At 59.7% G+C, this 23,371-nt stretch overlaps 1 protein-coding gene across 12 annotated transcripts; it reads left to right on the forward strand.

Annotated features, from left to right (window-relative positions):
• The first annotated feature begins 3,870 nt into the window (after nucleotides 1-3,870).
• Nucleotides 3,871-22,596, forward strand: NADK (NAD kinase). 12 transcript variants are annotated; one of them, XM_064494174.1, is made up of 14 exons: nucleotides 3,871-4,070; nucleotides 9,338-9,532; nucleotides 11,734-11,952; nucleotides 13,516-13,599; nucleotides 16,930-17,059; nucleotides 17,349-17,457; nucleotides 17,572-17,657; nucleotides 18,606-18,708; nucleotides 19,028-19,182; nucleotides 19,347-19,446; nucleotides 19,530-19,699; nucleotides 19,929-20,104; nucleotides 20,312-20,394; nucleotides 20,779-22,596. In XM_064494174.1, the coding sequence occupies exons 2-14, from the start codon at nucleotides 9,480-9,482 to the stop codon at nucleotides 20,835-20,837; spliced, it is 1,527 nt and encodes a 508-aa protein (XP_064350244.1). In that variant the 5' UTR covers nucleotides 3,871-4,070; nucleotides 9,338-9,479; the 3' UTR covers nucleotides 20,838-22,596. The 12 variants fall into 12 exon arrangements, with proteins under 12 accessions (XP_064350244.1, XP_064350245.1, XP_064350251.1 ...); XM_064494175.1 differs by having other exon boundaries at nucleotides 9,352-9,532; XM_064494181.1 differs by lacking the exon at nucleotides 9,338-9,532 and having other exon boundaries at nucleotides 3,872-4,070.
• Nucleotides 22,597-23,371: the final 775 nt, after the last annotated feature.

A 23,371-nucleotide genomic window follows, 5' to 3' on the forward strand; every position in this document is an offset into this window, starting at 1 on the left:
CACAGCGCCTCGGAAGCCGTGCAGTCGCGGCTCCACACGCTTGAGTTGCGGGATGAGTCACCGTTTTCTTTAATTCTTCAAAAACAAGTCCCATTCCAAACGGCCGCTGTCGGGTGGGGGGGACGGGCAGGGACTGGAGACCCTGGCCTCCCTCCCTGTGACCGCCGCACGCCAGCTCTCCCGCGGGACCGGCCTTCCGCCCCGAGCCCGGCATCTCTAACAGCAGGCCCCAGGCACGCGGCCCGGCGTGAGCGGCAGCATCGGCCCGGCGGCCGCCTCCTCCCGCGCCCGCGCTCCGTAGCAGCAGCAGCGGCTCCCCCAGCCTGTGTGTGCGGCACCCGGTGCCGAGGCCGCGCTCGGCCTGGGCCTGCGGAGCTGGGCAAGCCCCTCCCCGTTGGCGCCTCTGTAGAGCTCTCTGCACCCTGTCTCTCCACCTTTTGTATTTAATTCTCAAGCCAGTGTACTGCAAGGAAGCTGGACGCAAGATAGACCCTGTGCTCAACTGTGCTGTTATTTAAGGTGTAATAAAGCAGTTTGACATGAGGGCTCTGGTGTGGCTGCTCGTTTGTGGGGCCGTTTGGTGTACGAAGCAGCCGCCCTGCCAGGGAGGTCCAGTGACCTGATCGCGTGGGCAGTGCCCTCGCCCACCCCAGCTGCCCACACACCTGTCCCCACCACGGAGAATCCAAGGACGGGGCGGCAGGTCCTCACATGCACCTGCAGAGCAGCAGGGTCCTGGCAGCCCTGGCCACCTGTCACCACCAGGGTGATGTCTTCTCATCTCTGCCCATGGGCTCCCGAGGGGCTGTTCTCTCTCCGTCCCCTCCTCTGAGCCTGTGTCCCCACAGTTGGCCTGCCCTTCCTTCCTCCCTCCCCAAGATACTGAGGACGTTAATCTAGAGACTCCTTTCCTTCTGATCAAATGTGTTTCACCGGAGTCTGAATGAAAAGAACATATCGTCAGAAAAAATGAGCATCAGCCACACACGAGACAGACTTGAGTGCCTGTTGGGGACTCGCTCAGCCTCCTCCCCGGCCCCCAGCCCTGCCTTCTCGCTGAAGGACGCAATTTTCTTAGTCTTAGATGTCCTGTAAGGTTATGAAAGATCACTTGGTGATTTTCATGGGTGAGACAGACGCTGGCGCTTCTCCATAAGCAAGGGAAGCACTCTGCTGACCCTCGTCTCCAGTCACCAGGAAAAGCCGCGGGGGCCCCCGCGCTCTGCTTCCTGGTTGGGTGAGCAGGACGAGCACCTCAGCAGGGGCGCCCGGGTGTTTCTGCCAGGGCTCAGCGCATCTCCCAGTGACTGACAGCCTGAACGGTGCGTTTGCCTGGCTTCCACCTCCCCCACTTCTCTCTGAAGTAAATCTGTTTTTTGCAAATTTTAACCCTGCCAGCAGTCGTGCTAAATGCTAGAGGGAGTTGAAGGTGCTCCCTGGGCTGGCAGCCCGAGTCCTGGGGGGCGGGGGGCACACCTGCCGTTGGCTCACCCTGGGGGTGGGCACAGGCCTCAGCCAGGCTTCCTTCAGTGCCCAGGCCTGGCACCCAGTCTGTCTCCTGCTCCCCCACCCAGGGCCAGGGGAGCTAACAAAGCCCGTCTGCTGGCCTCAAGACCACTGTCAACTTTCTCAGCAAAATGATCACTGAATGTAGGCGTCCACAGGAGCACTGGGAACGGCCAGCAGAGGTGTTGAGCGAAAGGTCTTCCGCACCATGCTGCCCTGTGTGAACCTCGGACTTCAAACCAGGCACAAGCCTGGATGCCCCTGGGAGGAGACGTCTTGCCTCTCGCCCCACCTCCCCTCCAGGTACCAGCCCTTGTCCCTTCCTTCCTCCAGCCTCCCCCGCAGCCTCCCCCGCTCGTGTCCAAGGTACCAGCCAGCTCTGGTGGGCACACCTGTCACAGGTGCGGCGTCCACGCTCAGCACGGAGCCCTCAGCAGCTGGACATGAACTGCAGTGACCTCTAGGTCCACGGGCACTTGGCACCTGTGCTCCGAGGTCCAGTCTCTTCTTCCTGCAGCACACGGTGTGCAGGTCCCCTCGCTGTGTCCAGCCTCCCCAGGCACGGGTTTCCTTCTGTCCCCACAATCCCCAAAGCCTGACCCTCTACATAGCCTCCTGCCCGCCCCTGTGGTCCTCCTCCTAATGTGTGGGGGGTTGCCCCACCCCCACCTGTCTCCCCCGACTCCTCTCCCACCACTCTATCTGGCCCACCAGACCTCTTCGCCTTATCCCCCACCCAGCTCTGTCTCCCCCGCGTGGGTCCCCACTCCTGGAGTCCCGCCGGAGTCCTTGCCAGAGCCAAGGCCAAATTCTTCCCCTTCTCATTCTAGCTGTGTGATGTCCGGCAAGTTATTTGTCTTCTCTAGATTCGCTGTGTGGAAATCTCAAGAAGAAAATCATCTGCTCCTAGAGACCTTGTGAGGATCCAGAGTCCCACGTGTGCGCGAGGTGCTGGGGCAGGGGCTGCTTACTGGGCTTCACCGGCAGGGATCCCCACCCTCCCGGGGGCGTGCCCTTCCCCCAGCACCCTGCTGAGAAGTATGGGGGCGGGGGCATCCCAGAGACTCCCAAGTGCGCAATTCCGGACACTGGCCCCTGGGGAGGGCCACGTAAGGCAGGACAGGAAGGGCCGGCTTGTCCAAGGCATGCTGGCTGGAGGCCAGAGCTAGGGGGGTGGACGAGATGACCTCTGGATAGCCTGGGACACTCAGCTCCTCCACAGGGAGGCTCGTCGAGTCCTAGCCACTTCCCCTTTTGGGTGCTGGGCAGCCTTGGTTCACTTGGTTCCCCTCAGCCAGGCACAGCTGAGTCCTCCTTCCCCAGGAGTGGGATCAGGACCCGCCTCCACCCAAATCCAGGGGCACCCCCTGCCTGAATCAGTCTCTGAGCTGGCAGCCCTGTCACTCCACCCTTCATGGCCCTGCTTCCTGCATTTCCCCACCGCCACCCCCAGCAGGGTCCCCCATCTTTCAACCCTCAGAAGAATGTGGGTCCAGGTTTGGGGGAGTCCAAAGCTTAAACAATAGAGTCGTGTTTCAGGAAAAGGATACAAACAAACAAATTTCAAATTAACAGAGTTCTGCAGCCCTGGCACTGGGAGAGTTTATGCCCATGGCCTGGCCAGAATGAGACCTTTCCTGAACCCTGAGCCCCTCCCCAGGCAGACCCCCCATCCTTTGCCCAGCCCACACTGGCTGGACTGGCATCCATCCCCCACCCTCAGCCAGGCTTTGTCCCCACTGCTGGCTCTCCCCTCTCCCCATGATAGCCTGGCTCATCCCAGCTCAGCCTTTGGACTCAGCCCAAGCAAAATCTCTAGGAAACTTCCAGATGCCCTAAGGTGCTCCTCCCAGCATCGGACTTTCTGTGATTTGCTGGTCAGCTCTTCAGGGGCTGGGTGTGAGCCCCAGGGTGGGACCCAGGGCCTGCTGGGAGGAATTGCACAATCAGGCTCAGCTGAAGGAAACCATAGCCTGTTTTCTCATTCCTGCAATGGGGACGCGCTCCTGCTGGAAGTCTGTCTGGGTCCACAGAGGACAGATTTCCAGGGTTACAGACACACACCTGCACAAATTCACTTTAGAAAGGGGTACACAGGAAGGGTGCCTGCTGTGTGACCTTGGCTAGTTACAAGGTAGGCGCTCCTGCCTTGGTGCCTTCTCTGCAAAGACCGTCCCTGCTCTGGAAGGTTCTTGGGGCCTGGCCCAGTGCCTGGCTCGTAGCCAAGTGCTGGATCAAGCATTAACATTATTATGTTAATGATCAAATCCAAAAACAGATCAGATACAAAAAAAGCAGCTCAAAGGCTTCTCTTTTCTGTGGGTGTGTCTGGGGGTTACTTTGGGGAAGCGGTTGGGTTTGCAAAATAACCAGATGGGGAAGTTCCAGAGCTTGAGAAATCCCCCCAAGTTCCCACCATCTTTGCCCCCTTTCCACTGGTGACCCCATTGCCCTGTGATCCCAGGACAGCAGTGAGGCGTGCCCTGTTCTGTGCCCAGCTGTGTTCCAGGTCGCTGAACACAGGGCCAGGAGTCCTGGCCGGAGAAGACGACTGTCAACAGCAGGTATGGGGCTGGGGAGACCTGGAGGCCAGAATGCTGCAGAGGACCCCAGTCCACAGAGGGGCTGGGTTCCGCTGTACGTCCAGGAGACCCGGGTGTGGAAAAGAACACGGCTAGTACTTGGAGAGCCAGGCAGGTTACAGAGCTCCCGCCCCACGTTGCCGTGGCTCATCTACAGTGACCCAGCGTCAGCTTATTCACAGACGCGTCCCAGGAGCGGGGCACACGACTGGGACACGACTCTGTGCACTGGTGGTGGGTAACCCGTCAATTCAGCACGCCTAGGGAGGACGCAAGGTGTCTGGGCCGGGGCGGGGTGCTTAGATCCACCTTGGCCGCCTTCCTCCCTCCTCCCCAGGTCCTCCAGTGCGGGGCTGGAGCGGGGGTGGAGAACAGTTGGCAGCCCACCCTCGGCGGGCCCCACTGAGACCCAGGCCCAGAGCCCCTCGGGGACAGGCGGTGTGCTAGGACCGGCCAGGCTGCATGGGCCGGGCGAGGCCCACGATGGCCGGGTCAGGCCGCTCCCTCCAGCGGGGCCGGCAGCCGACGGGCGGGGTTCTGTCGCAGCTCCCACCGAGTTTTGGTTCCCAGAACATACTCCTTGTAAGCAGAGCCACACACTGGCAGTTACGGAGCCCTCGGCGGGCGGTGTCCCCACTCGCAGGGGCCGCAGTCAGCCCACCTGGCCCGCGTGGGAGAGGGGGAGGGCGGGAAGGGCGCCAGGCGGGGAGGCCAGGCTGGTGACCGTGCCTCCGAGGCTGCGGGGTGAGTGGCGACCAGGCGTCGTCCTCTCTGGGCCGCCGCCGGGGTGGGGGCGGCCGAGGCCCCGCGCCCGCCCTCTCGCCCTTCCCCCAGGGCCGTCCCAGCCCCGCCCCCAGGCCTCCGCCCCCGCCCCGCCCCCAGCCCCGGCGGGGCGGGTTCCCCCTCCACGTGTGCGGGGCGCATGCGCAGGCCGCCGAGGGCATGCGCGGTGTTAGTGCGGGTGGGGCGCGTGCGCGGGGCGGGCCGGGCGCGCGTGCGTACTGGCGGCGTGGCGGCATTGCTGCTCTGCGGGCCGGCGCCGCGGGGCGGGCGGCCGTGTTCTGGGGGCGGCCGGCCGTGTTCTGGGGGCGGCCATGGGGCAGGGGGCGGCTGCGGCGCCGGGAGCCGGCTAGCGACGGCGAGTGGCGGCGGGGCGGCGGCGCCCGCGGGCTCGGCCCAGCGTGGGAACGGCCCCGCAGGCGCCCGCGGCCGCGAACGGTGAGTGCTCGGCTCCTCGGCCCAGCGGGCTGGCTGGGGTCGGAGGGCCGGGGGCGGGGGACCGAGGGCTGCCCTGCCCACCGCGCGGGCGTGGACGCCGGGAGGCGCCGGCCGGCCAGCCAGCCGACCCCCGACCCGGGCCTCCCTGCAAGTGTCCGGGCGGCCGGACCTCGCCCCCCGAGTCCGCGCTGTGGGGCAGCTTGGAGGGTTCGGCCCTCACGCGGGGCGGTCAGTTAGGGGTCCACGTCCTCCGGAAGCGCATTCCCGACGCCCCCGAGCCGGTGGCGGGGCCTCGCAGGGGTCCGGTCCAAGTCCCTGGTCATTTTGCCCCCTTGTCTGGCGCACTCGGGTCCGCGTCGGGGGACCGGCCCGTCGTGGGTGCGCCCCGGGCCGGAGCCCTGTCGTTTTCACGTCCTGGACGGCGCCCTGCGCGGACTCGCTCCCGGTCCTCCGCTGCGGCCTCGCCCAGAGTCCTCCGGCCATGACCTTTGCTCCCGCGGGGACTGCGGACAGGGACAGGGACAGGGACGGGCGCCGGGAGGCGCGGACACAGGCTCCCTGGAGGGGCCTCCGGTGCTCCTGGTTGTCCTCCCTGAACTTGCGGTGATCGAGGGCCTCCCTGGGGAGGTAGCCGGGAGGGGAGGGGCCCCGTAAGCAAATCCGGAAACCGCCGGCCGCCTGATCAGCGCCTGAGCAAAGGACCGTTTAAGCTGCAGAAGGAAGGGGCAGGTGGTTCTTTGTGGGGTTTGGTGTCCGCACACCTTTACCTGGAATCAGGGCTTCCCTATGGGCAGGGATGTTACAGCCGTCGGAGCCCGTGGCGCACTCCGTGTCTGCCGGGCTTCACACCTGTTGACAGGCACTAGGCCAGCCTGTAAACTGCAGGATTCCCCCGCTGTGGTCTGTGCTGCTCGCTGACCATTTGCAGTATCTCCTGACTCACAGTGGACTGCCTGCTCCTGAGTTTAACAGGTGGGAACAGGCAAACAGGTGTTTAGACAGTTGGTGGAAAGCATTCAGGGGAAGTTGGTGAAGGTGGCCTGGAGGTGTGCGGTGTGCAGCCAGACAGGGTGTTACCTGGCTTCGTTCAGAACTGCGCAGACCCTGTTTTCCTGTCTGCCCAAGGAGGGGCGGCAGCCACAGCCCACTTTGGTCTCTAGCGCTGTTCCTTTATATGGCCCCCAGTCTGGCTTTTGGTGCACTTGCCGTAGAACTTTCCAAAAGGTCTCCCTCGGTTCAGAAGCTGCCGGTGTGTGCGCCTGGTTTTATCACATCCTTGCTGGCATTTCGCATCATTTATTGATGCGAGAGGAGAAGGGAGATTTACAAGGTACTTTGTTTCAACTCAGTGTTAAGAAGTCACGTTGAACAGTTCCATATCCGTCACCAAATGAACTTTCCTTTTTCTTTCCATTTTTCCCCAAATACCTGTTGAGAGCTCGCACTGGACGTCATAGTGTTATGTTTATATTTTACCTCCTGGCGCCACCGTGTCTCACTGCCCCTTTGGGCAGGTGTTTATCTCTGAATGCTTCATTAGAACGCTTCAGCGCTTTTGTACTCATAAAACCCCCCAATGCAGAAGGTTTTCACAACTAGACTAGTGCTGTCGGGAACTTTAATGAACTTGGATGGAGTTAGAATTTCATCCTTTTAAAGCAGTCGACATAGCAAATAAACTTCAATTAAATGTGCGTCCTGATTTGCCATAGTCAAAAAATATGCTGTGGAGATAAATTTTAAAAGCTGGTTTTTAATATTTAATGTGATGTTTTTGTAAGTTACTTTACTACTTAGTCATTAAATTAGTCTTTGTAACTAAAGATTGACAGCTCCTGGATAATTTGTAATAGACAATTTTTAAATACATTTGCTTTTTGTGATTTTGATTGGTTTATTCTTTTTTTAAAAATTAATTGTTTGCTTTGAAATAATTATGGACTCACAGAAAGTTGTTAAAGTGATAGAGAAACCCCTGTGCCCCAAACCCCGAGTGTTACCTCCGGGGCGAGTGTGCGGTAATACAGAACCCCGGAAGCCAGCATTGGAAGAGTCCCGCCACCACATGCACCCCTTCCTCAGACTAAAGCAGTTTCCACATGTGTGTGCTCCTCTCCAGTGTCACCCTGTGCACATCTGTATGACCCCCACCACAGTGCAGGCTCGCAGCTGTCCCCTTGTGCCAAGGAGCCCCCACCCCAGGCCTCCTCACACTGCTGGCAACCACCGCTCTCCGCCTCTCCCTAATTTTGTCATTGGGAGAAGGTTGTATACATGGGAGCGTTCGTTACGTTACCGCCTGGGACTGGCCTGGTTTGCACGGAGGCCCTGAGAGCGCCCCGCCTGCTGTGGGTGCCGCTTTGTTGTGGGACCAGTCGCAGTTCGCTGCCCCGTTCACCAGCTGGGAGACGTTTGCGCCCTCTGCAGTTTTGGGCTGTTGCAAAGCTGTGAGCGTTCATGTGCAGGTTTTTCTGTGAACAGCAGTTATTTCTCTGGGATAAATGCAGTGGCTGGGCTGTGCGTAAGAAACTGTAGGACCTTTCTGGAGTGTGGGAGTCCGGGCGCTTCCCGGCAGCCTCTCTAGCGTTTAATTGTTTGAGCCGTTCTGATGTGTGCAGGGACGCCACGTTGGGATTTTAATCCCCTTCTGGGGTGGGGGTGGCGTGGAGCCTCCTCCCGCTCGTCTCCGCACATCCTCTGCGGTCAGCTCCTCTTCTAACAGTCAGACGGTTTGGCTTTTCACTGTTGCATTTTGAGAGTTCTTTATATGTTACAGATACAAATCCTCTGTTGGATAACTAGTTTGAAAACATTTTCTCCCAGTCTGTAGCTTGCTGTTTATCCTCTTAACAGGGTCTTCCACAGAGCACATCTCTAATTTCAACGAAGCCTAGTTTATCGATTTTTTAAAATCTCTTACAAACTGTGCTTTTTATATCATGTACAAAACATTCTCTTTAGTCATAGGTACCCAAAACTTTCTCCTGTTTTCTAATAAAAGTTATAGTTTATGTTTGGAGGGGGAGGGTGTAGCTCGGTGGTAGAGCGTGTGCTTAGCATGCACAAGGTCCTGGGTTCAGTCCCCAGTGCCTCCGTTATTTATAAATAAATAGATAAATAACCTCATTATGTCCCCTCCTGAACAAAAAACAAAAGGATTAAAAAAAGTTATAGTTTGTCTTATGTTTAACTTAAGCCATTTCGACCCATTTTAAGTTACTTTTTGCCTCAGGTGTGAAGGTGAGGCCAAGTTCCCTTCTTGCCTGGGGGCGAAGCGGGTCCAGCACTGCCCTTGGAAGGATGCTCCTGCCTTCCTTGACTTGCCTGTGCCCACCTGCCAGAGGCAGTGGGCTGTGTCTGCGTGGCTCTGCTTCTGGCCCCCGCCCCGCCGCCACGATCGCGTCTCAGAGGGGACTCGCCCCTCATCCGGCTTCTCACACACCGTCTTCGCTCTCCTTTCCCTCCCATACACGTTTTAGAGTAAGCGTGTCCCTACTTACAAGAAAGCTGGCTGGGGTCTTTATAGAAACCGCATTAAACTTGCAGACTGGCTCTGGGGGAACTGGCGCCGGCTGCCCTGGTGGGGTGGGGGCCCGCCGTGCTGTGAGCTGGCGTCCCCTCGTGGCGCGCTGCGGGGCGCCTCTCCGCCTGCCTGTTTGCCGAACGTGGGGTCTTTGCCCATGTTTTAGCTGGGTTGTTTTCTTACCAGGTTTTAAGAAATCTTCATATTTTCTGGAAGCAATTCCTTTGTCACACATACATTTAGTAAATGTGTTTTGTTGGTCTACCGCTTGTAATTTCATTTTCTTAAGTGTCTTACGAAGAGTGAAAGATTTTAATTGTACTGAAGTTCAGTTTGTCGAGTTCTGAAGTCTGTGTTCTGTGTGTCCCATTTAAGACTCACCAAACCCAAGGCCGCTGAGATTTTCTCCAGTGCTTTCTTCTAAAAGTTTTATGGTTTTGAGCCTTACACTTAGGTCTGTAATCCATTTTGAGTTGCTCTTTGCATCTCATGTGAGAAAAGAGTTTAGCTTCATTCTTTCAGACGTGGCTGTCGAGTCTTCCTGGAGCTGTTTGGAAAGGTCGCCCTCCCCGGTGAGACCCCTCTGTTGAAAACCCACCGACTGAACGTGTGCGAGGTTTCAGCTCCCTCGACCTTGTGTTGACCTTCACATGGGCGCCACCTCATCTGGTTACTGTAGCTTCACGACAAGTCACGAAATCAGGTAGTGTTAGTCCTCCAACATTGTTTTTTCAGTCTTTTTTTTTTTTTTAGCTATTCTAGGTCCTTTAAATTTCCACGTTCATTTTAGAATCAGCTTGTCATTTCCTATCGAAAGGGCAGGATTTTGTTTGCTGGGTTTGGGTAGAATCTGCCGGTCACTCTGGGGAGCACTAAGACCTTAGCAACACTGTGTCCTCCCGTCTGCAAACGTGGACGTGTTTCCATTTACTTGTTTCCTCTAAGCTCTGCCGGCAGTGTTTGGCCGTCTCAGTGTACAGGGCTTACACTTCTTATTGAGGTACAGTTGACACACAATGTTAGTTACGTATTATTTACATGAAACGCTGGGATTCTGTTTTTCAAACGTTGTGGAATGATTACCAGAGTAAGCCTGGTTGGCGTCTGTCCCTGCATGTAGTTAGAGGTTTGTTTTCCTGTGAGAAACTTCACGGTCCGCTCTGTCAGCACCTTCCAGATACACACGTCGGTTCTGTCCTCTGAGGCTGTCGCGGGGCCCGTCGCACACCAGACTTGCCCGCCTCACGGCTGGGAGGAGGCGCTGCGTTCCAGCTGTACCCTTGCATGTGCTGGACTTCATGCTACTGTAGATGGGGTTTTAAACGTCAGTTTCTTACTGCCGTTGCTAGTGTGGAAACACAGCTGATTGTTGTATGTTCACTTAGTCTCCTGCAACCTTCCCGATAAACTCACTTGTGACAGTCGCTCTTGTCGGCTCCACATTATTTTCTGCGCAGCCAGACCTGTCACCCGCAAGTGGTCCTCCCTGCTCCTCCTCTGTCTGTGTGCTGTTTTTCAGCTTCTTGCCTTGTTGCACTGGCTGTGGCCTCAGGGACAGAGTCAGGTAGGACTGGTTATATCAGACAAGTCTTTGTAGGTTCTGGTTTTCATTTTAACTTTTCATCTATTTGGACGAAACGTCGGTGTTTCCCGAGCTAGGAGGGTGTTGACCCACTGGGGCAGCCCCGTCATCCCTGGCTAAACCCGCAATTGCCTCATGGGCTTTGAAAGCCACTGGTGCCTTTGGTCTGGGTCAAGCTCAGGAATCAGTCTTTTCCAAAGCTCCTTAGGTGATTGTAAAGTGCGGCCGGGGGGAGGGGGGGTTCAGGGACGCCATCACTGTGACCTGGTCTTGAGGCCGCAGCTTGTCTGTGGTTCCCACACGTTCCTTCAGGCCTCCCCCTGCCTCCCCCGTGGCCCCTCTAGTGCTGGGTCTGCGTCCCGCGTGTGCTGCAGGCTCTGCCGGGACGGCCCTGTTCCCTTCCCTGTCGAGGTGGTGAGGTCGCCCTGCTGGGTCTCCCTGCGAGGAGGCCCACTCTGCTCGCCTCCTGAGGAGGGAGCGGCACTGCCGTCCCTCTTGTTAGTCGGCCGTTTTCCTGGGAAGTGACCTTTTGGTCCGAGTTTTTCAGTGAGTGTAGTTCTTTAACCCTCAGTCTGAGCTGGTTCAGCGACTGTCGTTTTTCTCCAAACGCTGCTCCGCTTTCACGTGCGACTTAAACCTTAGCTCGTTACTCTCATACCTCAGCGATGTCAGCACTGCTCAGTGGGCAGGGGTGAGGGGCCAGACTTGGGTCTCACGCTCACATTGTTCTGACCTTGCCGGGGACTGTCGTGTTGGGTTGGATGCCCTTCTTGGCCCCGAGCTGGTCGGGACGAGTTCAGACCGTCCCAGGTGGTGGGAGGGTTGCTTTGCTTGTGCTTCTGTCTCTTCCTGCTTCATGTTAAGGCTGGGAGGTGGCGCGTGCCGCCGGCCGGTCTCACCAGGCACACTCACGCGGAGTTTCTGCCCGAGAGGTATCTGAGACCGCCCGGCTGTGACTCCTCCCTCCCAGGTAAGCTGTGACCGTCTTCTCTTACGCTTGGACTTTCAGCTCTACTCGTTGCTAAAAACCACAGGTGGATTCCTGAGTCCTTAAGTGTCTTGAGGGGGAAACAGACCATTTTCTTTTTTTTTTTTTTTAACACTTTTTTAGTGAGTCGTAGTCATTTTACAATGTTGTGTCAAATTCCAGGGTAGAGCACAGTTTTTCAGTTACACGTGAACATACATATGTTCATTGGCACAGACCATTTTGAAAGTCCTTTTAGCGAGTTGCCTTCAGCCGTCTTTCCTGACAGCAGGCGCATGCGTGTGTCCACTATTTTGTGTGTACATATTTACCTTGTTTACTTTATTACATTAAGGCACCCGGACTTCTCAGGCCGAAGTCCTCATTCATCAGCCACGGAAATGGAACAAGAAAAAGTCAACGAGAGTAAGGAGCTGAGTGCAGACGCGGCCTCCTACCGCTGCTCCGCATGCCATGGGGATGAGGACTGGGGGCTCGGCCACCCCATCCGGGGGCGGGCCAAGTCCCGCAGCCTGTCGGCCTCGCCCGCCCTGGCGAGCACCAGGGAGTTCAGGTACGAGGCCTCTGGTGCCTGTGTTGGCGCTCACACATGTGGGAAAGGGGTGCGCTCGCTGCGACACCCCGCCAGAGAGCACCTCCCTCAAAGGACACCCCCCCCCGGAGGTTACCTTCCCCCCAGAGGGCACCCCCGCAGAGGACACTCCTCCCCTCTCACTTGGGACGGGTGAGCTGTGTGGGTGGTGCCCGCAGGTGCCGCCATCTGGTCCACCTGGTGAAGGGCTGGCATTGGGCTGAGTGTGGCCGCCTGGTGTTGGCATCACTAAGGCTCCAGAAGGAGCAGTGCTCACTCACCCTGTGGGAGCCGGGTGCCCGCCTCTGGGGCATTGAACATCTGAATTGTCGGAACCGCGCCGCCTCGCGTGTGGGCCCGGGCGTCCGTCTGTAGGGGCCATGGGGGGCTTGGTGCGTGGAGGCCGCGCCCCTTGCCCCCCGGGTGGGGGTAGGTGAGGCGTGCTGCTGCGGGGTCCCGGCAGTCGGCCCAGGGTGGCCTCTGCAGGATTTGGCGCTTATGCCCCTTTCAGGGCATGTTGAACCCGGCGTGGTGGCAGCAGGTCAGAGGTGGCCTTGCGTCTATGAGGGTGGGATGGGCGGGCCCAGCCGAAGCTGGTCTCGAGGGTTGTATGTAAATGCCGACTTGGAGTAATTTGCTCTGAATGGCATTTCCAAAGATCTTTCAGTTCCCAAAGGCCCCAGTTCCTGCAGATTCTCAAGAGCCCACAAGAGGGGCCTTGACCTGACCCCGTGACTCTCCTGGGGGTGACTGCCCTTCACAAGACAGTAGAAAACCTGTTTTGTCTGCATTGGGATTTGAAGATTTTGCTGAACCGTGAGATAGGCAGGTAGAGACAAAAGCAAGTTTGCTGTCTCCATTTGGCCCTCTTTGTGCCGGTGTTTTTGGTGCAGAAAAAGGCCATTGGAACTGACATTTTGTGTGGGGGTGACAAACCACCACCCTGCCACTGGGGGACGGATAGTGTCCACATCGTTCCCGTGGCCCCTGCCAGGGTGGTGCTAGGTCCTCAAGGAGAGGACGGGGCCACCGAGCGGGGCCCCCTGACACGTGCTGGCCACAGCACCCTTTGTGGTGTGATTTGATTGTGGCTGCGTCACTCTTAATTATTGGAAATGTTGGGCCATACGTGCAACTCAGAGTGAGCATTTCTGTTAGAATTTTAATTTAGATACTTAGGGATGATTGCTAAGGTCTTAATTCTCAAGTATTGACCCAAGGACTTGCCCTCAGATTGACTTGCCAAGACAAGAATTCCGATTCCCAGGCTATTCCCGGGGGTGTGCTCCCTGTTTCTGGGCTGGGCCCCGGGCACCTGCTCTGGCTTAGGGTCCTTGTTCTAAGGAGTGTTTCTGGATGTACCCCAGGCTGCGCTCCTTCTGCCGCTGCGTGGACGGCATGTGGCACTCCTGGGCCGCTCTGCGGGTCAGGATGGAGTCACCAGGACCTGCATTTGGATGGTGGGCAGATGACGGCGTTACTGGTGCCAGTCCGACAGTCTGTGCCCCCGTCTGACAGCTTGCACTGCGTGCCCTCTCCCCACAGGAGGACCCGCTCTCTGCACGGGCCGTGCCCAGTGACCACTTTTGGACCAAAGGCCTGCGTGCTGCAGAACCCCCAGACCATCATGTAAGTCTTCTGGGGCTTGTCCTGGGATCGCTGTGCTGTGGGAGGTTCTGACACTTGGAATGGGAAGTCATGTGTCACGTGGCTTCTGAGTCCACCAGAGGTCATGAGGCAACTTCACTGACTCCCGCTGAGCTCAGGGCCTCCAGCACCTTTGAGAAAGTGAATGGGGGTCTGCTCCATGGGCACGGCAGGGCTTTGGGTAAGATATTTAGAGTTACTTCCGCTTTTCACAGTAAAAATTCTAGGGGAAGATGACATATTTCATAGTAACACATTTGAAGGCTCAAGTGTTTGTCTTAATTATTAAAAAGCAGAGGCGTTAATTAGGGTTTTTGAACATCTGAGTTGTTTGTGAGATAACCCGCCTCACAGGTGCAGCGCTTGTAAGCTCTGCGTTTCCGAGACGCGGGGCCCTGGCCACCTGGGGCCAGGTGAGACACTATGTGAAAACTAAGAAGGTGGGGTTATTTCACTGGACGCTTTAACACTCACCCTTCTCCCTCAGTGTGGCGTCTGCCACCTGGTGTTTGATGGTCCCAGAGAGCTGCAGACTCTCTGCACTGCTCCGCCGGGTCTGCCTCGTGGGAGAGGATGCTAGCCTGGCTGAGCTGGCGCCGTGGGACCCAGCTGAGGCAGTCTTGCCTCAAGCCCCAGGCCTGGGTGGAGCCTGGCGGTGGCCCCTCCTTCACATTCTGAACGGGTCGGGGCCCAGGGCTCAGGTGTACTTTTTAACTTTTTTAATTTCAGGGAGGAGGTAATTAGATTTTATTTATTTATTTATTTTTAATGGAGGCACCGGGCGCTGAACCTAGGACCTCGCGCATGCTAGGCACACACTCTACCACTGAGCTCTACTCCCCCCCTGGCTCAGGTGTGCTTCTGGGACTAACCTTTCGGGGTCCTTGCTCTGTTGGCCGTCTGCCAGTCTGCGGGCAGCGCAGGAGACGGCAGTGCTGCCCGCACCCCCCGGGCCGCCTGGTGCTGTGGTGTGTGAATCCCAGCGACCCCGAGCGCGGCCCAGGCACCTGAGTAACTGGTCCTAGTGCCTCTGCCCGTTCTGGGTGCTGGCCATGGTGTAGTTACTGCTGCCTATGCGGGTGGGTCCCCTCCGTCCGCAGACCCCTGCCTGTCCACGGCGGCCCCCGGCGCCCGCGCTCTGCGCTCTGCACAGCGGCCACACTGGTAACCAGGTCCACACCCAGCCTCACCCCTCCCTGCAGCTGCTGCTCTCGGCGGTGCTGCCCCATCCTTGCCGCTCCTGTCAGCTTAAGCGCCGCCCTGGGTGGCCCCTCACCGTCCAGCCTCGATCAGCGTCATCTGGTCCCAGCTCAGCCCACAGTCACTGGGGCAGACGGGGGTGTTGGGGCCCCATGAGCCTTGGCTGGGGTCTCGGCCACATCTGAATTGGGTTGGGTGGGGTGCTCCCAGCAGAGGGGCAGTTCCCTCAGAAGTGCCTCTGGGGCTGAGGGGTGAGCAGCTGTGTCTGCCGGCACTGCCTGCATGGCTGTCGTCCCTGAGAGGCCGGGACTCTGTGTCCCTGCCTCGTCCTCGCCACTTCCCAACACTGGCTGACGGGACAGGGTTCCCGTGTGCTCAACCTGCCTTCTCCCCCGAAGTTCAGAAGTAAACGTTGTAGAGGAGTTGATTACAAGAGACTGACTTCCTACTTTATTGTTTACAATTTACCGTGAACACGTATTTCCTCTTATGTTGAAACGTGTGGAATTGCCAGTATCTGACGCCTTCGGCCGACGCGGTGGCGACTCAGATGGGTCCCCTGCTGAGCAGTCAGGCGTCCCTGCCCTCCTGTCTGCCGCCCAGAGCCTCTGTGCCAAGGAGGGGTCCGCGTCTGTGCTTGCAGTAACCCAACAGGACATCGAGTGACCAGTGGGTGCCCAAGACCAAGCCGATGGCACCTGGTGGCTCTGGCTGGGCACAGAAGAGTCTCAGGGCTGGAGGGGCCACGAGCCAGGCAGAGGGGCAAAGTCTGAGGGCCCGCCCGTCCTGTGAGCTCCTCCCCCAGGGCCAAGCCGGTTCCGCGGCCCAGTGTCCGCCTGGGGCTGCCTGGGGCGTGTCCTGACCTCCCGGCAGCTCTGGGCAGAGCTTGTGGCCAGCCTCCGTGGAGCGGGGTGGCCGAGTCCAAGCTCTTTGCTGCTCCAGGGGACCCTGAGGACTCTGATTTGAGTGGTGGTCAGACTGGAGGACGGTGTAAACGATAAGAAGGTCGACTCCAGCTTGGTTTGTGTGACTTGATTTGAGGAGGCACTTTCGGCCCCGTCCTTTTGTGGAACCTGGAACAAGTCACTTTACTCCAGGTTTTGTTTTCAGTTTTGAGGATTAGAAGTGAGTTTGTGGTGCCGGTGCGGGTGGGTCTGGGGGCTGCTTTGTGCTGCCCTCCCCGCCTTGGCTGAGCAGAACTGCAATGCTGAGCGGGCGGCCCCAGCCCCCTGAGCACGAGTGTGACCTGAAGGGGCCTGAGCGCCGCCCCCCTCGCAGAAACGTCTGGAAGGGGTGAGTGCTGGGCAGTCAGCAGCAGCTGGATGCCCGCCGCTCCTTCATGGTTTGAGTGGTGGTTTTGGAAGTTGCTTGCAGGCCGGTGGGTGTTCAGGGAGGCGCTGGCCCTAGGCCGACTGGGGAGCTTGAGTCCAGAAGGGAGTCTCCGCCGGCCACACTGCCCTTTGCAGGACTGTTTCCCAACAGGCTGAGGTGCGTGCTAACCGCGGAGCCGGCCCCTCCGTCCGCCTCTCCACACATGTGCCAGCTCATCCGCGGCCGGCGGGGCGTCTCCCAGGATGCGCACAGCTGTCAGAGTCATACTGGGGGGCCTGGCCTTGGGGGAGGGGACACCCCTGCCCCTCAGGGACGACCTGCTGCCCACAGACCACGTCAGCCACAGAGTGCCACGGGATGTGGGCTTTTGTTTTCAGGGAGGCCCTTTTTTTTTTTTTTTAATAAAAATTATTGAGCAGTTTTGTGTTGGGAGGGGAAGGTCCAGAAATTTCCTGTATACTGCCCCCCTCCCAGCCTCCCCACGTTGGATGCCCAAGAGGGTGCGTTTGTGACAGAGGAACCTGCAGGGACACAGCGTGGCTGCCCAGAGACCCGATTTCACACCAGGGTCGCTCGGCGCTATGCTTCCTGTGCTTGGGACAGGCATGAGGTGTCGCTCCCGCCGTGGTGGCCACGCGGGGTCTCGCTGCCCCGGGCCCTGCTGCTGACTTGTGAACGGGAGCTTGCTTGCCACAGAAGTTCGGGGGCGGCTGAGTCGCTCACACCATGGCGCAGCGCTCGCACGGGGCTGAGACGGTGCACGTTCCTTTCCTCTCCAAGGCACATCCAGGACCCTGCCAGCCAGCGGCTGACGTGGAACAAGCCCCCGAAGAGCGTCCTGGTCATCAAGAAGATCCGGGACGCCAGCCTGCTCCAGCCGTTCAAGGAGCTCTGTGTGCACCTGATGGAGGTGGGTGGTGGGGCCCACCTGGGGGGTCACGGGACGCAGCCGGCTCCTAGCCCAGCTCCGAGGCTCTGACTCCAGCGCTGTAGAGGCAGGAGACTCCCTCCAGGAGCGCAGCGTCTGTACCCGAGCACCACAGAGCCTCTGGGACCCTAGAAACACAACGTGAGCAGGCAGACGGCAGTTTGCCGGCCACAACAGAGGGCTCGCTCCCCTCTTGTCGTAAAATGCTAAGAGGCAGCTTCGCAGGGGACCAGCACCCTCTGACCCGGTGTCACTGGCCTGTCCCTCCCAGGAGAACAACATGGTCGTGTACGTGGAGAAGAAGGTGCTGGAGGACCCAGCCATCGTGAACGACGACCGCTTCGGGCCAGTGAAGAGGAGGTTCTGCACCTTCAGGGAAGGCAAGTCGTCCCCCGGGCGCTCCCAGCCTGGCGGGAGCCTCCTGCCTGGCGTGGGTGGCTGTGCAGGTTGGGGCTGCTTGACGCTGTTCTGGTGTCTGCTGTTGTATTTTCTAGATTATGATGACATTTCTAATCAGATCGACTTCATCATCTGCCTGGGAGGAGATGGGACCCTGCTTTACGCCTCCTCGCTCTTCCAGGTGGGTCTCCAGGTGGTGGTCCTGGCGCCGCGTGAGGAGCAGGGAGGAGGTCCCTGCTCTGAATTTCTTCAGTTGGCAGCAGAGCAAGTTGACAAGCGACAGCAAGGGCTGCGCCTGCTGTCTGAGCACCTGGGGGCTGTGGCAGGCCAGGCACGTCCGCCTCGTCCAGAGAACGGCGGCCAGGCCTGGGCTGGGCTGGGAAGACGGCAGTGGTGGGGAGACTGTCCTGGGGGTGGGCAAGGGTTTAGCTACAGGCTGACTGTCTAGGGCGTGGGGGGGGGCCCTGTGGAGGCCACGGACAGTGAGGGTCAGCACAGGAGGCGGTGGGGTCATTCGGAACCCACCCCTACTCTCAGCAAGGCAGGAGCCCTGGGGAGACCTGGCCGAGGTGTGCAAGTCGCTCAGGCACGGTGGCCCCAGAGAGCGGCCTGGAAGTGGGCGTGCCATCTGGGGGTTCGGGGCACGGGGCTCAGGCCCGGCAGGCAGTGTGGACCGGGGCCTCGGCACCAGGTGTGGTGTGAACCGGCAAGGCTGGAATGCCGCAGAGTTAGCCCCTGGGAAAGAACAGGAGTGAGGGGGTCTCGGGGGCGCCCCGCCTCCTCGCAGCCGCCGCCCTCCGCTGCCTGCAGGTCCTCACCTGCCTGCTGTCCGTCTCTGTCCGGCCTGCCGCCTTCCCAGAACCCCTGGGCGTGGTCTCCATGTGTCAGAGCAGTTCTGCTCATCCCGCCCTTGCCACCTCCTTCCTGCCCTCAGGGCCAGGGGCCCAGTTAGCCCTGTCAGCTCTCACCCTGCTGTTCCTCCTGCCCTGCCCCAACGTCCCGCGGACCTCCCGAGTCAGCCCCGCCCCCTGCCCAGGACTGTCGGGGCGCAGGTGCCTCAGTGCTGGGGTAGCGCGGGTGGCCATTGGCGGAGCTGGCCCGCTGAGTGACCTGCCGCGCCGGCCCGCAGGGCAGCGTGCCCCCGGTCATGGCGTTCCACCTGGGCTCCCTGGGCTTCCTGACCCCCTTCGGCTTCGAGAGCTTCCAGTCCCAGGTCTCCCAGGTGATCCAGGGTGAGTCGCAGTGTGCTGGAGTGCACGGGGCTGCCTTCCTTCTTGGCTGGGGGTTTGATGATGCAGAGAGAGCAGCGCTGAAATGTCTCCGGACTCAGAGATTTCTAGATTCTGAGTGGTTCGGACGTTTCTGCTAACTGTGAGAAGCCCGAGCTGCCACAGGCCATGCTGCCGTCCACGTCCAGTACTGTGCGCGGGTTAGTCTTTGCAGAAGGCACAGTGTTGCTCTCAATGTGGGAGAAGAAAGGGGGGCTCTCTTCCTGTGGCACCACTGCCCAGCCCTGCTGACCTCCCTGGCGTGGCCCCTGCCGGCCCCCAGGGAACGCAGCTGTCGTTCTTCGGAGCCGGCTGAAGGTCAGGGTCGTGAAGGAGCTGAGGGGGAAGAAGGTGGCCATCCCCAACGGGATCAGCGAGAATGGGGTGCTGGCCGCGGCCCTGGACGCGGAGGTCGGGAAGCAGGTCATGCAGTACCAGGTCAGAGGGCGCGTCCCCCCTGGACTCCGGGCCCCGCCCCCTGCCCCCGGCCCCCCCTTTCAGGGTTTACAGAGAGCCCAGGACCAGCACGGGTGCTGAGGTCGGGGGCAGGCCCACTGGGGAGGTGCCGCCCGGCCCCTTAGTCTGCAGTGGCCTCACCCCAGGTCCTGAACGAGGTCGTGATCGACAGAGGCCCCTCCTCCTACCTGTCCAACGTGGACGTCTACCTGGATGGGCACCTCATCACCACAGTGCAGGGCGATGGTAGGTGGGCATCAGGCCTGCCCTGGGGATGGGGGCGCTGCATCAGAGTGACCGCGAGAGTGACCACAAGAGTGACCCTGCAGCCTGTCCTTCAGGTGTGATCGTCTCCACCCCGACGGGCAGCACAGCATATGCGGCTGCGGCTGGTGCCTCCATGATCCACCCCAACGTCCCAGCTATCATGATCACCCCCATCTGCCCGCACTCGCTGTCCTTCCGGCCCATCGTAGTCCCTGCAGGCGTCGAGCTCAAGGTCACAGCACACCCTCCACCCTGTGGGCTGGGGCCTTGGCTGGGACCCTCAGTGCTGTCCTGGTCTCTGTGCACCTGGCACTTGCTGCTGAGACAGTGGAGTGGGGGGCAGTGGGGCACTGAAAGCTGAGCTGGCCCCTCAAGCAGGGCTTCTGACCTGAGTGGGTGGGGCCATCTGTGTTGGGTGGGGGCGGGGTGAGGAGTGACACTGCCCGGCATGTCCCCCCCAGGGCCCCATCCTGGCAGCTGACTGGCCCCCACTGCTTGGCCACATCTCTCTCTTCTCTACCCTGGTGTTGCCCATGCCAGGCGCCGCAGACGCGCGGGTCCCTGGTGCGAGCCTTGGCGGGACACAGAGAGCTCGGAGGCCTAGAGCCAGATGCCAGCCCCGTGTCCCCAGCAGAGGGTAGATAGTTGGGAACTCTGGGCCTGGACGGACATCCTTCCTCCACACCCAGGGCTGGTGTCAGCCCAACGGGAGTTAGTGCTCTCATAGCCTGGAGCTGACCTGGGCACCTGGTGGGCCCCTCCTGGACAGTGCCGCCCCAAGGTTGGTTCCGAGGCATTCAGCTGCACGCAGGTGAGCCCATACCTGTCCCGCTTGACCCTTCAGATCATGCTGTCACCAGAAGCAAGGAACACCGCGTGGGTGTCCTTTGATGGACGCAAGAGACAAGAGATCCGCCATGGAGACAGGTGTGTGGGCCATGGAGCTAGGGCAGGGCATGAGGGGCGGGGGCCTGTAGGCAGAGCACTGTCACCGAGAGCCTGGAGGGCCCGTCCCAGCCTCGTGTGAGCACATCGCAGACCTGTGCCCTCGTTCTCCAGCAGCCCCACCCCTTGGGGTCCCTGCATGGACCTGGGTGGGCTGAGGGGGTCTGTGTTCTGTCCTGGGGGTTACCACTGAGCCGCCAGCCTCTGGTTGTCCTCAGGGCCAGACTGGAAAGTGGCAAGTTGCCCACCCCGACACCCCCACACACACACTAGAGGACCCAGGGCCAGGCTTCGCAGCCAGTGGGCGGGCAGAGCAAGGTGGCGGCGGGCGCTGGAGGGGCCGTGTCGTCCTGTCCCCTCCCTCAGCATCAGCATCACTACCTCTTGCTACCCGCTCCCCTCCATCTGCGTCCGGGACCCTGTGAGCGACTGGTTTGAGAGCCTGGCACAGTGTCTGCACTGGAACGTGCGGAAGAAACAGGCCCACTTCACGGAAGACGAAGACGGGGAGGAGGACGGAGAGCAGGGGGCAGGAAGCTAGGCCTGCGCTCTGTCCCGCCCGGGACGGGCCAGCCTGAACATGCGCTCCGCGAGCAGGCCCCTGCCCAGTGCCCAAGCAGGTGCCACATCGCCCTGCCTGTGGCCAGAGGAAGGGCCTAGAACCTGCCTTCTGTCGACCAGATCAGCCGTTTTTAATGTTTTAAATCTGACTTCTTTTCTGCATTTCTAAGCAAGCAAGCGAGCAGCGGCTGGGGCTCTGAGGTCAGCCTGTGCGCACCCACCCTGGTTCGGTCAGAGCCCGTCTCTGGGCAGGGACGGCCGAGCCGGGTGGGCTCTTTGTAATTCCCTGTCAGAAAACTTCCATAAATCAGTCTATTGAAATTCAGAGGGGATCAGAATGGATGGCCTGTCCTTTGCTATTGAAAATAAATGTCTCATAGCCAAAATCTTCCTTTACCCACCACGACTTTCCCCTCAAGCCACCAGAGGGTCACTTCTGTGAAGAGCAGTTGGTGGGTGGTTCGTGGGGTGGATGGGTCCCCTCCATCCCCTCGGGGTCTGCACTGAGCCTGCCCAGACCCTCCTACCTTGGTCCCAAGGCCTTGTCTGCTCCCCCCCCACCACCACGTGTGACAGGTGCTGGCTGGGCCCGGCAGTCTCTGGGGGAGGGTCAGACGGCACACATTCCTCGTGAAGCAGGGCACGTCCGCGCCCGGGAAGACGTTTTCAATCCTGTGTCTACTTTTTAGAGATTCTCTTACACTTTGTGAAAGTGCTCACATACAGATTTTGTTGTACACACTGAGATTTCAGAGGAAAGAGGGTTTGCACTGTCGTGAAGTGGAGCTGCGTTCCACTGTCTGCACTGTGTCCTATGTGCTGGGACCATCCTGTCCCGCCCGCGTGGCTGGCTATCCATGAGAGCCGGGTGACTGCGGAGACATGGGGACAAGGTCAGGAAGGTGCTGGTGGTGACGTTTCATGTTGACCTGCTCTTGCTTCCCCCACGGGTCTTGGTTGCAGGGGAGCCCCCGCCATTCCAGCCCTCGCGCCTCCCTCGGCTGGCGTGGGGCGTGTGCACCCCTGGGGCTGTGTGGAGTCTGGGGGGACCCGGCTCAGGGTGCACGTGGCCTTGGCCCCTGGTTACTGTCCTGACGGGCCTCCAAATAATACGGCCTCTGTTTTGGAGTAACTTGACTTGTCTCTGAGTTGCATTTTCACCTGTTAAATTGGTGAGAGCGGAAGGGCGGACGCCTGTCCTCTCTTGGACTCACTTCTGGAGTGACAGGCGGGGTCTGCGTGTCGCCCTGTTGGAGGCCACTTGCTGAGAGAAGGGCGTCCGGGGCCATGCATCTGGATGAGTCTGACGTCCGTGTGGGTGTCTGTCCAGTGCTGTCCGCCCCAGCTGCCTGTGAGCCCCAGGCTCGGCTGGCCTCCTGCCGGCAGAGGGGCCGACATTCCCGGATTTAGGTCCGGAAGGGAGGCCTCGGGCCCCTCGTTCAGACAGTAAAGCAGGTGTTAACCAAGGCCTAAAGCGTGATGTGGAACCATCTAGGAAACTGGATTTTTTGAAGTAAATTCTTAGTGTTTCATATTGTTAATATCTTGAAAATTTGTTAAATGTTGAAAGACTTACTACTATTTTCAGATCCTTTCAATAAACAGACTTGTTTAAAAAGCTGAGTTAATTGAGTGACAACTTTATTTGGGTCTCTGTAATTAACACCAAGACGCTGAAGGGCGTGGGCTCGGGCCTCGGGAACCCAGATGCACTGACCCCACCCTTGGCCGTGGTGGGCGGGGGTCCTGCTCCCGCAGCCCCCAGTCTCATCCTGTCCAGCCTCACTGTCTGCGCCGCCAGCCCTGGGGTTGGACAGGTGTCGTCTCCGAGGGGGCCTGGCTGGGGCTTCGGGGCCAGTCCAGCAGGGAGGAGCCAGAGGCCTGGACCCAGGCTGCCCTGTGGGAGCAGCTGGATCCTGGTGGTGGGAGGGCTGTGGAGCTCCCGCCTCCCTCCTCCCCTGCTCCCTCTCCGCTCCTGGGCCTCCCTCTAGTCTGGGTGGGTTTGGGGCAAGTCTTTGCCAGCAGCCAGAGCAGGTGTTGCAGACGACCCCGACACAGCCCCATGGACCAAGGCCTGAACAACCACCCTGGGCACCTGCTGCGGGCAGCCCTGACACCCACCAGGGTCCCTGGGTGCTGAGAGGAACCAGACATGCCCAGCCCCCCACAGGTTAGACGTGAGTGGACACCCGGGGCCAGGGCCGGGTGGTGGAGCTGTCCCTGCCCTGCCTGTTAGAAGCAGGTGTACATGGTTGGTTCTCTGGGTGAGTCTCCAATCGAGTCACACGTGGGGGTGCCGCCCCTTCCTGCCCAGGTGTCTCAGTGGCTGCTGCTCCCTCTGCCGCGGGGCCTGGTGGCCCACAGTTCTGCCGGGAAGCGCGTGTGTGCACAGTCGGTG

Source organism: Camelus dromedarius, chromosome 14, assembly GCF_036321535.1.
Source record: "Camelus dromedarius isolate mCamDro1 chromosome 14, mCamDro1.pat, whole genome shotgun sequence".
Classification (NCBI taxonomy): Eukaryota; Metazoa; Chordata; class Mammalia; order Artiodactyla; family Camelidae; genus Camelus; species Camelus dromedarius.

Coding starts and splice junctions, on each gene's coding strand:
- NADK (XM_064494170.1), top strand. CDS start 5,011: ATGCGCAGGCCGCCGAGGGCATGCGCGGTGTTAGTGCGGGTGGGGCGC. Junction 19,447..19,529: donor CACCACAGTGCAGGGCGATG/GTAGGTGGGCAT, acceptor GTGACCCTGCAG/CCTGTCCTTCAGGTGTGATC. Junction 20,105..20,311: donor CCCCGTGTCCCCAGCAGAGG/GTAGATAGTTGG, acceptor TTGACCCTTCAG/ATCATGCTGTCACCAGAAGC.